The following is a 12,557-nucleotide window of genomic DNA, read 5'->3' as shown; positions in this document are numbered from 1 at the left end:
TCCTCTATATAGGAGGTGATGTTTAAGCTAGAGGAAGAAAAAGGTCAGCCAGCAAATAAATGGGGGAAAGATTAGCAGGGAACAGCAAGCACAAAGGAAAGGCACTGAGGTTAGGAAGTAAGAAGATGCCTATTACCTGATGTATGTTAACAGTGAACATTCATGATTTTAACTAATATTTATTGAGCACTTACCATGTGTCAAGCACTGTGTTAAGTACTTCGGAAACTTACCGAAGCTTTAAAACAACCCTACTTAGGTGACCCCTTGATCACCTCCCCTTCCCTTTAACAGATGAAGAAATTGAGTTAAGAGGTGAAATTGCTGGCCCAAAGTCACACAGCTAGGAAACGTGATGGCAGGATTTACACACAGTTCTGGCTTCCAAATTCATGCTCTTAAACCACTGTCCATCTCCCATAGAAAACACTCGACACATTTTTTTTAAACAAATAACTTTTTAAAAAATTTATTTATTTTATTTATTTATTGGCTGTGTTGGGTCTTCATTGCTGCACACGGGCTTTCTCTAGTTGCTGAGAGCAGGGGCTACTCTTCATTGTGGTGCGCAGGCTCCTCATTGTAGTGGCTTCTGTTGTTGTGGAGCACGGACTCTAGGCACGTGGGCTTCAATAGTTGCGGCACACAGGCTCAATAGTTGTGTCTCACGGGCTTAGTTGCTCCGTGGCATGTGGCATCTTCCCAGAGCAGGGCTCCAAACCGTGTCCCATGTATTGGCCGGCAGATTCTTAACCACTGGCGCCATCTAGGAAGTCCAACACTTGACACATTTTAAACAAAGCACCGGGTGAGCACGGAAAAACAGTTACATTTCTAGCTCCCCCAAGGCAGTTTCTTATTTAAAACGTCTATTCCCACCAAGTCCTTCTTGTCGTGGTGGGGAGGTGGAGGAAGGGCTGGCCGAACTACATGTCCCAGGATGCAACTCTCGCCTCGCTGGCCGTCAAGCATGTCGGGAATTGTATTCCTCCAAGGAGACATTCGCCCACGGCTCCAAGCATGCATCTGGAGTCTGAACCGTGCCGTAGGAAGAGGACAGCCGCGCAGCATGCTGGGAAGAGGGACAGGCTCTTTTCCCTGGCTTGCCTCCAGGACTGGAGAGCCCATTTTTGGACTCCAATTCCCGGCGGGCTGTGCGCGAGAGGGCGGGCGAGTTCTTCTGCCGGAAGTCCGCTCTAGCCCTGGGTCCCCCAACAGCTGCCAGAGCCGGAGCTGCCCACAAGCCGCGGGACCGGGGCCGCTGGGGTCCGCACGGGGGTCACCATGGTAACGGGGCGCGCCCACGCTGGGGACGGGCGAAGGGTGGGTCCACGTGCACGTACTCGAGGCTCGGTGGATACTGACAAGCCTCCCCTGCCGCGGTGCGATGGTCTGGGCCGGGTGCGGGCTCTCGGGATTGGGGCCGATCAAAGGCCGGGGAAGAGGGGAACTGGAGGGTGGTTCCGGGCGCGGGAGTGTACCGGGGCTCTTGAGGCTAGGGGGCTTTGGAGACGAGGTGGCAAGGGGAGAGGGCTGGAGGGTTTTGAAACAGGGAGGCAACTCACGAGGCAGGATCTCAGAGGTGGGGAGAAGGAATTGAAGGTGGGGAGGGGCCGTCCCAAGAGAAGGGTTCTCTGGGAGTGTGGCAGGAGAGTTGGAGAATGGGAGACGTTGGGATAGGAGAGAGGGGGTCTCTAGAGGCAGGAAGCTGATACTGCAGGCGGAGAGGGGGTGTTGGACCTGGGCGGGATACTGCTGATGAGAGATAATCTCAAGCGGAAGAGACTGGACCCTGGAGACGGGAAGTAGACAACTGCAGGGAATGGGGCTTTAGAGTCAGGGAAAGTGTGCTATAACAGGGAGAAGGCTTGGAGTAGGGAGTGAATATTAGAAAGGAGGGGGGCGCAGTGGAATAGGTGCAAGAGGTGGGGTCTTGGAGGGTAGGGAGTAGACATGAAAGTGTGAGAAGTGGGGATGGGGCTTTGGGAGCAGGGAGGGACTGGGCATTGGATGTGGCACCCCTCACCAGGGATGGGGATGGGGCGACCTGACAGAGGGCACTGAAACCGAGAAAGCGGGAGTGAAAGGGAGCAACTCCAGGGTAGGGGGCTTGGAGACAGAGAAGGTTGGGGGGCATCGAGAGGGGACATCAGAGGGGGGGAAGGGACTTCTCAGTGTGGATTCCCAGAGGTGGAGAGATTCTATTTGGGAGGAGAAACAGGAAGAGGTGTCTAATAAGGGAATTCAGGAGTAAGAGGTAGAGCTCTCCCTCAGCTCTGTACACTTGCTTCTGTCTCTTCTACCTATATGCCCCATCTGGCTTCTGCCCCCAGGCTGTGGCTGCCTGGTGTGGGTCCCCCCACCCCCATCCCATGCTCTTTCCCTGCCTGCCAGGACCCCTGCCCTGCTAGGAAGTGGTTTTCCCTGGCTCAGCAGAAGGGGTTCTTGGAAGAAGAGTGTAATATCCTGTTCCTGTCTAGCTTGGTTGGTTGGGGGAGGAGGGATGGAGTGCGTGGAGAACCAGGTCTTGGAAAGAGAGCAGACTCTCTTGCGAGTGGGTGGAGGCTTCCACAAGTCAGGGTAAGGGGGTTCAGAACAAAGCCTTTGGACTCCCAGCTGTGCTTTCTGGCTGTGAGACTTCCTTTCTCTGAGCCTTGGTTTCTTCATCTGTAAAATGGGCATAAACATGCCCATCTCAAGCAGGACTGGGCCCAAAGGCAGGCTTCCAAGCTGCATGAACTTGGGCCATGGTTTTCTCAAAGTCAAATACTGATGAATTATAACTTTACTAAGAACTAACATTTGTATAACACTTGCTATGTGCTGGTCACTGTATTATACCCCTTGTGTTTAATAAGTCATGTAACAGTCTCCTAAGGGAGGTACTCTCATTATGTCCATTATACAGATGGAGAAACTGAGGTCCAGAGAGATTAAGTGACTTGCCTGTGGACACACAGCCAGCAGTGCCAGGATTCATTTGGGCTCTGGGATCTGTGTTCTTAGCCACTTGGTCAAATGCCTCAGCCATAATAGCTAATTTTATCGAGCAATTCCAGAATCAACTTGTTCAGTCTTCATAGTAGCCGTATGAAAATTGAGCTGGCTTTTCAGAGTCATAAAAACACATTTCCTAGCCATCACTGAGGATAATTTTAGCTGACACCAAGCGTGCCTGCTAGTGCCAGCCACTGGACTAAATTTATAAACTTATTTAACCTTCAAAATACCCCGAAAAGGTGGGTCTCCTGAGGAAACCTGTTTTGCCGGTGGGGAAACTGAGGCTTAGACCGATGGATCTTTTGTCCAAGGTCAGGGAGATGAGTTAGTGGAGCTCAGGACTCATTGCCCTAGAAACGACTGCAGCGTTGACCAGTGGAAGAGAAACCGGGGTGTCGGAGGGACCTGGGATGGGAGTGTGTGGCCAGGCCAGCCTGGCTGAGCTCTAGGGAGTGGCTGAGACCCCTGGAAAGCAGGCAGCAGGGACACATGGACCCTATCTCCCCTGTGGGGATGGGTGGGGCTGTGGGGCAGGGCCGCCCAGCAGTGGCCCGCCCTCCCCACCTCTCTCCCTCCCTCTTCCCCCTGCTGCCCCCAGATCCGCTTCATCCTCATCCAGAACCGGGCAGGCAAGACGCGCCTGGCCAAGTGGTACATGCAGTTTGATGATGATGAGAAACAGAAGCTGATCGAGGAGGTGCACGCCGTGGTCACTGTCCGCGATGCCAAACACACCAACTTTGTGGAGGTGCCAGACCCCCCTCCCCCGCCCAAATGCCCCCTTGCTTCCTTTTGACCCCTCCTTCCTAGCCTCCTGCGCAGCCTCTAATGGCGGTAACCCCTCAGGGCCTCCTTCCTTCCCACATTCATTTGTTCAAGATGCTTGCTGTCTTCCTTCCTTTGGGGGATACTTTTTAGTGTGAAAATGTTCAGACATACAGGTTAGTACAACGAGAGAGGAGTCAATTGAAAACTACCCAGGTTTCATTAGTATTAAGAATTGCCTTTTTGTTTTACCTTTTTCTCTTTTTTTTTCGGCTGAAGAATTATTTTTTCTGGTGCCTTTTAAAAGCTTACTACAAAAATGCTCAAACACACAAGATTAGAGAATGGTGTAACGAACCATCCCTTGCTGTAGTGTTTTCCATTAAGTTACAGAGATCACGGGGGAGTTCCCTGGCTGTCCCGTGGTTAGGACTCTGAGCCCTCACTGCCAAGGGCTCAGGTTCAATCCCTGGTCGGGGAACTAAGATCCCATAAACCATGCAATTCAGCCAAAAAAGGAAAAAAAACAGTTACAGAGATCGTGACATTTTGTCCCTAAATATTTCAGGATACATCTCAGAAAATAAAGATACCAGGCCTGATAAAGTGAGCCATATTTCTGTATTACTATTACTCTAATACCCAATCAATATTTAAATTCTCCCCAAATCATCAAAACTGATTGTCTAAAGCCAGTCAAGGATCTTGGCATTGCTTTTGGTTTCCACATCTCTTTGTTCTCTTTGTTGAGATACCTCCAGCTTTAATTCCACAGTATTAGCCTGTTCAAGAGACCAGGCTGATTGTCCTGTAGAATTCAACAGATATTTATTGGGGGCCTGCTGTGTGTCGGGCACTGTTCTAGGTACTGGTGATACAGTAGGGAATGAAACAGACCCAGTCCCTGCCCTCAGAGAGCTGACGTTCTAATGGGTGGGAGACTGTTAGTAAAGATATAGTGTGTCAGGTGGTGATAGGTGCCAGGGAGAAAAAAGAAGTGGTTATGGGGGATGGAATTGCTGGTGTGTACAGCCAGGGGTGGAATGCAGGTTTAAATGGTTTGGTCAGGGGGCTTCCTAGGTGGCGCAGTGGTTGAGAATCCGCCTGCCAATGCAGAGGACACGGGTTCGATCCCTGTTCCAGGAAGATCCCACATGCCACAGAGCAACTAAGCCCGTGCACCAAAAAAAAAAAAAAAGGTTTGGTCAGGAAGTATTCATTGAAGAGGGGACATTTGAGAGAAGACCTGAAGGAACTGAGGAGTAGAAGGAGATGATATCTGAGAGAGGAACATTCCAAGCCCAGGGAACAGCACGTGCAAAGGCCCTGAGGCAGCAGGAACACAGGGAGACATTCCTGGAATAGCAAGAAGGCCAGTGTATCTGAGGTGGAGTAAGCCTGGGAGGACTGCGGGAGCAGATGAGATCAAAGATATAGCAGAAGCAGAAGGTGCAGGGCCTTGTGGGCCATGGTGAGGACTTGGGCTCTTACTCTGAGAGAGACGGGAGCCACGGGAGGGTTTTGAGCTGAGGAGAGATGTGGGCTGACTTAGGCTTTAGGGATTCCTCTCTAGGGGGCAAGAGCAGAAGCAGGGGGACCACTCAGGAGGTGACCTGTGTGGTCCAGGTGAGAGACGCTGGTGACTGGCACCAACATGAAAGCAATGGGGGTGGCGAGAAACGTTTTGAAGGTAGAGCCAACTGAAGGGCCAAAAATTGGTTGAGGTGGATGCAAGAAAATGGAGCCACCAGTAGGGGGCGCTGTCATTTTCTCGGATGGGGCCGACTCAGGAAAGAGCAGGTTGAGGTGAAGATCAGCAATGTGTCTGCTCCCATCCCAGCTGAGATGTCCAGGAGGGGATGGGGGGAGAGGAGTGGGGATGTCAGGGATGCCCGCTGTTCCAGGGCATCCTGCAGCTGGCGCAGGGCGGGTGCCACACTGAGTGCTGGACGCGGCAGCGGCTGAGGGACCCGCGAAGGGGCAGGGAGGCCCGAATAGACAGGAGCAGCCAGAAGGGCTGGCTGGTCAGGTGAGAATGTCCCAAGGGGGCCTGACCATCTTAGGTTCCTCCTGATCCAGGCCCACTGCAGCGTATAGCCATGTGCAGGGCAGTGCTGGTGACACAGCGGCAACGGGAAGGAGCCAGGAGGATGCTATCAGGAAAGGAAGAATTTCAAGTGCTGCTCAGGGTCAGATACTGCCAAGGCCACACCAGCACAGTCAGTTGGTAACTTCTCCAGGTCAAGTTTTCCTGCTCTTTCGGTTTCCCGTCTTGAAGCCTCCCCTCCAGAGCAGGGGCCTTCAGACTTTTGATCGCATATCTGTATCAGTTTAAAAAAAAAAGTAGAGTTAGCACACTGATGTATTCTTACCAATCCATGGATTATGTGCAGGAACTACGGCAATATTAGAAAACATACTGGGAATTCCCTGGCGGTCCAATGGTTAGGACTCTGCGCTTTCACTGCTAAGGGTGCAAGTTCAATCCCTAGTCAGTGAATCCCGCAAGCAGCAGAGCGTGGCCAAAAAAAAAAAAAAAGATAAGCTAGGAGAAAAATGAATTAAAAAAATTAGGGACTTTTGTTGGCTTTTGTGGTCGCCACCAGGTGACGCCACACACACGCCAGACTGGATTTTTCAGACTTTGGTCAAAGACATGGAGCTTTGCAAGCCAGTATGCATATTTCTACCTGCCTATCGCTTTATCTACTTAACACATGCATATAAAATTAGAGTCTGTGTCCCTGGTTCATGCATATTTATTCCTGGGTTGCATTAATGTGTTGCAGTAGTAATATTTATGTTTAAGGTTCAGTTAAGGACAGGGCTGGAATGGTCTTGGTTACAGGGGGTGAGTCTGCACTGCCTAGCACAGAGCCTGCCATGCAGTAGGTACTCAGGCAGTGTTTGTGGAATAATTGACTGGATTAGTTCCAGGCTGAGGAGTTGTGGTTTTTTTTTAATAAGTAAATAAATAAATTTATTTATTTATTTTTGGCTACATTGGGTCTTCTTTGCTGTGCGAGGGCTTTCTCTAGTTGCAGCGAGCAGGAGCTACAATTCATTATGGTGCACGGGCTTCTCATTGCGGTGGCTTCTCCTGTTGCAGAGCACAGGCTCAGTAGTTGTGGCACATGGGCTTAGTTGCTCTGCAGCGTGTGGGATCTGCCTGGACCAGGGATCGAACCTGTGCCCCTGCATTGGCAGGTGGATTCTTAACCACTGCCAGGCTGAGGAGTTTGACTCTTTCCAGAGGCAACAGGGAGCCACAGAAGGAGGGAGTGGACACCCTGAAACACCCCTGCCTCTCAATCCCAGGCTTTTCCCTCTGCCTAAAGCACTCCTGCCCATTCACTCCTACTCATCCTCCAGATCTCAGTCCAGATGCTCCCTCCTCTAGGAAGCCCTCCCAGACCCCGAGGCTAGGTCAGCCACCTGCCCCCTCTGGGCTCCCACAGTCCAGCCCTGTCCACTCAGGGGATGACTGAGGGTGAATCTCTCTCCACTGGACTGTGAGCCTCAGGCAGGGAGGGTCAGGCCACCACTGTGTCCCCAGCACAGGGTCAGACACAGAGCAGGGCCTCAGGGACCACGTGTGGAACGCAGGACTGAATGTGTTGGCTCCACCCTGCCTAGCATTGGGTCCTGGGCACGCCCTGTTGCTGACCGCCCACCTCTCTGCCCCGCAGTTCCGGAACTTCAAGATCATTTACCGACGCTACGCCGGCCTCTACTTCTGCATCTGCGTGGACGTCAACGACAACAACCTGGCCTACCTGGAGGCCATCCACAACTTTGTGGAGGTGCGCAGGCGGGCGCCATCCCTCGTCCCCTCTGTTGGGATGCAGGGGCCCTCCTTGCCCTCCCCTCAGAGGTGGGGGCGGGGGGCTGCCGTCTTTCTCTGCCCACCTCCATGTTCTCGCTGGTCTTTGTCTCTCCCCTTTCCTCAGTTTCTCTCTGCCTTCTTTTTTTTTTTGCCATCGCTTTCTGATGTCCTCTGTTCCTGTCTCTGTGTGTGTGTGTGTGTGTGTGTGTGTGTGTCTCTCTCTCTCAAGTGTGTGTGTGTGTGTGTCTCTCTCTCTCTCTCTCTCTCTCAACCCACCAATCTCTCACCACCTGTCTTCCTCTCCCAGGTCTTAAACGAATATTTCCACAATGTCTGTGAACTGGACCTGGTGTTCAATTTCTACAAGGTGGGCTCCCGGTGAAGATGGGGAGGAGGGAGCCGGAGGAGGGGGAAGGAGGGTGGGCCGGACCCCCTAAGCTGCCCCAGTGCCTCCACTGGGGTCTGTTTCCTGGTTCTCGGGCATCAGACCCTCCAGCTCCTGAGGTTCAGACCAGCGTCCTGGGGGGGTCCCTCCACCTCTCACACAGGGTCTCCCGTCGCCCTCCCTTCATTCAGGTTTACACGGTCGTGGATGAGATGTTCCTGGCCGGCGAGATCCGAGAGACCAGCCAGACGAAGGTGCTCAAACAGCTGCTGATGCTGCAGTCCCTGGAGTGAGGGCGGGCCGGCCCCGCCCGCCCTGGTCCCACCCCGGACGAGCCTGCTCGCTTCCCCTTTCCGGCCAGGGTCCACCCTAGCGGCCCCCTCCCTCAGCTGCCCAGGAGGAAGGCACCCAGCTGGGTCTGGGCCACAAGGGAGGGGGCCTTATCCCACGGCCTCTGGGCCCCAGCTGTGGGCAGAGGCCGCCTCACATGTGCTGTGTGCCTGTGCCGTCATCGTGTGATGCCGTGAGTGTGTGTGTGGAGCCCCCAATAAACCTGTGGTCCGCGCCTGGCCTGGTGTCTTTGAGCCTTTGCTTATCTTCCCTGGGAACTGTGGGCCGCTCTGAGTGCCCTGCCATCCGTGCACCAGACAGTCAGTCCGCAAACACGCCTCATGGGACTTCCCTGGTGGTCCAGTGGTTAGGACTCCAAGCTTTCACAGCAGAGGGCCTGGGTTCCATCCTTGGTTGGGGAGCTATGATCCTACAAGCCACGGGGTGCAGCTAAATAACAACAACAACAACAAAACCCCAACAAACACTCCTTGTGCTGAGGGTGGGGAGGGGGAGTGCAGATGCTTTTACACAGGGTCAGACCTGCTGTGGTGAGGACATTGGGTATATCCTGTGTGAGAGCCATCCGGAAGGACTTTTTCTTTGGAGAGTTTAGGAGAGGGTAGTAACTGCTTTATTAAGATAAAGCTCATGTGTCATACATTGTATGGTATGTAATTCACCCATTTAAAATGTAAAATTCAGTAGGGTTTTTTCCTTTGTTTCTTTTTTTTTTTTCTTTTTTTGCCACGTGGCTTGCAGGATCTTAGTTCCCCAACCAGGGATTGAACCCGGCCCTCGTCAGTGAAAGTGCGGAGTCCTAACCATTGGACTGCCAGGGAATTCCCCAATTCAGTAATATTTTTTTTTTAGAATATTCAGAGTTGTGTTACTGTCGTCACGATCCATTTCAGAACATTTCATCACCCCCCAAAAAACCTGTACCCTTAGCTATCACCCCTCAGTCCCTCCATCCCCTTCCCCCAGCCCTAGGTAATCTACTGATCTACAATCTACCCTCTGTATCTGTGGATTTGCCCATTCTGGACATTTCAGAGAAAGGGAATCATACAACATGTGGGGCACAGGAATGTTCTGAGCCAAGGAGGGACAGTGGTTTGCCACGTCTGACGTAGGAGGTCAAGGGTGGGAGGCAGGGGCCAGTAAGGAGGTGATTGCAATGATTCCAGGCGAGAGGTGATGCTGGGTTGGGACAAGATCGGGGCGAGGTGATGGAAATAGAAGTGATTGGATTCTGGACACATTTTGAAGGTAGAATCAGTAGGATTTGCAGATGACTTGATGTAGGGTAGGAGAAAAGTCAGGGATCACTCCCGATTTTATAAGCTGAGCATCTGGAAGACTAGAATTACCTTTTCCAGAAGCAAGAAGACAGTGGGAGGAGTATGTGAAGTTTGAGCTCTTGGACCTCCAAGGGGAGATGCTGTGGAGGCAGTGGTTGTGTGGGTCTGGGCTTCGGGAGAGAGATCCAGGGTGAAGACAGACATATGAAAGCACCAGATGGTATTTACTGCCATGAGGTCAGCTGAGATCACCAGGGGAGCAGGTGTGAGGAGAGCAGAGATCTGCAGAGTGAGATCAGGAAAAAGAGGAGAAATCAGGAAATGAAACAGAGAAGGAACAGCCAATGAGAAAGAAGGAAAACCATCTAGTGCTCAGGACAAGAGGGTATTCACACGTTAAATGTTGAGATCACCGCAGCTGTATGAGAACGGCTCATTTAAAAATACCAAGTGCAGGGACTTCCCTGGTGGTCCAGTGGTTAAGAATCCGCCTTCCAATGCAGGGGACTCTGTTCGATCCCTGGTCGGGGAACTAAAATCCCATGTACCTCTGGGCCACTAAGCCCGTGAGAGGCAACTACTGAGGCTGCACGCCCCAACGAAAGATCACACGTGCCAAAACTAAGTCCTGGACTTCCCTGGTGGCACAGTGGTTGGGAGTCTGCCTGCCAGTGCAGGGGACATGGGTTCAAGCCCCGCTCCAGGGGGATCCCACATGCCTCGGAGCAGCTGAGCCTGTGTGCCACAACTACTGAACCCATGTGCCGCGACTACTGAAGCCCGCAAGCCTAGATCCCGTGCTCCGCAATAAGAGAAGCCACCACAATGAGAAGCCCACGCACCACAATGAAGAGTAGTTCCTGCTCACTGCAAGTAGAGAAAGCCTGCGTGCAGCAACAAAGACCCAACACAGCCAATACATAAATATTTTTAAAAATACTGAGTGCAGGCAAGCAGACAGAGCAACTTGAACCCTTGCACATTGCTGGTTGGAATGCAAAATGGGACTTGTTCTTATAAAGTTAAACATTATACTATATGACTCAGCAATCCTACTCTTATTTGTTTATCCAAGAGAAATAAAAACTGATGTACAAAATTTTTACATGAACCCAAGAGAAGTGAAGACCTATGTGCACGCAGAAACCTGTCCCTGAATGTTGACAGTGGCATTACTCACAGAGCCAAAACGTGGAGACAACTCAGAGGCCCATGGACCGATGACAGGATGAATAAGATATTCTACATCCACGCAATCCGCTCTTTTTCAGCCATAGAAGGAAGCATTGATTTGTATTGATACTAAAACACAGATGAACTCTGAAAACGTATGACAGTTGCCAGTTACAAAAGACCGCGTCGTGTGTGATACTATTTAAGTGAGATTTCCAGAACAGGCAAATCCCTGTTGACAGAAAGTAAGTTAAGATTGGGAAGGGTTGGGGGCTGGGGTGGAATGGGCTTTGGGGGTTGCTAGCTAGAGGGTACAGGGCTTCTTTTTGAGGGGATGAAAATGGTCTAAAATTGATTGTGGTGATGGTTGCACAACTCTGTGAATATACGAAAACTCATCGAATTGTACACTTTTTTTTGTCTTTTGTGCTATTTTTGAATTGTATACTTTAAGTGGGTTTATTGAATGGTATTGTGAGTTATAGCTTAATAATGCTTAATAATAATGCATGCATGCATGAATGAATAAATAAATAAAATTTTCCTTGTAGCTGCAAACAGAAAAACAAAACCCCAAACCCCGACGTGTGACTGTTTACGGTGGCTTTATTCATAACTACCCAAGTCGGAAACAATCCAAGTGTCCTTCAATGAGTAAATGGATAAACAATTCCGGTCCATCCAGGCGATGGAATATTCTTCAGGCAAGGAACAAGCAACTGATACAACAACAACAGCTTGGATGAATGTCAAATCACAAATCTTTACGCTGAGGGAGAGAAGCCAAACCCGGAAGGCTACATGCTATATAGTTCCATCTATAGGACATTGTTATAAAAGCGAAGTGACTGGGAATTCCCTGGCGGTCCAGTGGTTAGGACTCCGCACTTTCACTGCTGAGGGCCTGGGTTCAATCCCCGGTTGGGGAACTAAGATTCCGAAAGCTACTTGGCGGGGGCAAAAAAAAAAAAAAAGTGAATTTTATATATATATTTACATGTATATAATGGAGTACTTCTCAGCCGTTAAAAAAATGAAATAATGCCATTTGCAGCAACATGGATGGACCTAGAGATTATCATACTAAGCGAAGTAAGTCAGAAAGAGAAAGACCGATATCCTATGATATCACTTATATGTGGAATCTAAAATATGACACAGATGAACGTATCTACGAAGCAAAAGCAGACTCATGGACACAGAGAACAGACTTGTGGTTGCCAAAGGGGAGAGGGTGTGGGAGAGGGAAGGATTGGGAGTTTGGAACTGGCAGATGCAAACTATTATAATGGGATAGAGGGGCAACAGGGTCCTACTGTGTAGCTCAGGGAACTATATTCAATATCCTGTGATACACCACGAAGGAGGGGAACATGAAAAAGTATATGTATATATGTGCACGTAGCTGAGTCACTTTGCTATGCAGCAGAAATTAAACACAGCACTGTAGATCAACTATACTTCAATAACATTTTTTTAAAAAGGTGAATTTTATGGTATGTATATTTCTTTTTTTTTATTGTTTTTTTGTTTGTTTGTTAGTTTATTTATTTATTTACTTTTGGTTGCACTGGGTCTTTGTTCCTGCACGCAGCCTTTCTCTAGTTGCAGAGAGCGGGTATTACTCTTCGTTGTGGTGTGCGGGCTTCTCATGGCCGTGGCTTCTCTTGTTGCGGAGTATGGGCTCTAGGCTCACAGGCTCAGTAGCTGTGGCGCACAGGCTTAGTTGCTCCATGGCATCTGGGATCTTCCTGGACCAGGGATCGAACCTGTG

At 50.5% G+C, this 12,557-nt stretch overlaps 1 protein-coding gene across 2 annotated transcripts; it reads left to right on the top strand.

Annotated features, from left to right (window-relative positions):
- The first annotated feature begins 1,144 nt into the window (after positions 1-1,144).
- Positions 1,145-8,547, top strand: AP2S1 (adaptor related protein complex 2 subunit sigma 1). 2 transcript variants are annotated; one of them, XM_057713601.1, is made up of 5 exons: positions 1,145-1,287; positions 3,599-3,748; positions 7,455-7,568; positions 7,899-7,958; positions 8,168-8,547. In XM_057713601.1, the coding sequence occupies exons 1-5, from the start codon at positions 1,285-1,287 to the stop codon at positions 8,267-8,269; spliced, it is 429 nt and encodes a 142-aa protein (XP_057569584.1). In that variant the 5' UTR covers positions 1,145-1,284; the 3' UTR covers positions 8,270-8,547. The 2 variants fall into 2 exon arrangements, with proteins under 2 accessions (XP_057569584.1, XP_057569583.1); XM_057713600.1 differs by having other exon boundaries at positions 1,186-1,323.
- The last annotated feature ends 4,010 nt before the right edge of the window (positions 8,548-12,557 follow it).

Source organism: Hippopotamus amphibius, chromosome 16 (genome assembly GCF_030028045.1).
Source record: "Hippopotamus amphibius kiboko isolate mHipAmp2 chromosome 16, mHipAmp2.hap2, whole genome shotgun sequence".
Classification (NCBI taxonomy): Eukaryota; Metazoa; Chordata; class Mammalia; order Artiodactyla; family Hippopotamidae; genus Hippopotamus; species Hippopotamus amphibius.
The sequence above is the reverse complement of the archived record's forward strand: the minus strand, read 5'-3'. Positions and strand labels throughout refer to the sequence as shown.

Coding starts and splice junctions, on each gene's coding strand:
- AP2S1 (XM_057713600.1), top strand. CDS start 1,285: ATGGTAACGGGGCGCGCCCACGCTGGGGACGGGCGAAGG. Junction 3,749..7,454: donor AACACACCAACTTTGTGGAG/GTGCCAGACCCC, acceptor TCTGCCCCGCAG/TTCCGGAACTTCAAGATCAT. Junction 7,959..8,167: donor TGGTGTTCAATTTCTACAAG/GTGGGCTCCCGG, acceptor CCCTTCATTCAG/GTTTACACGGTCGTGGATGA.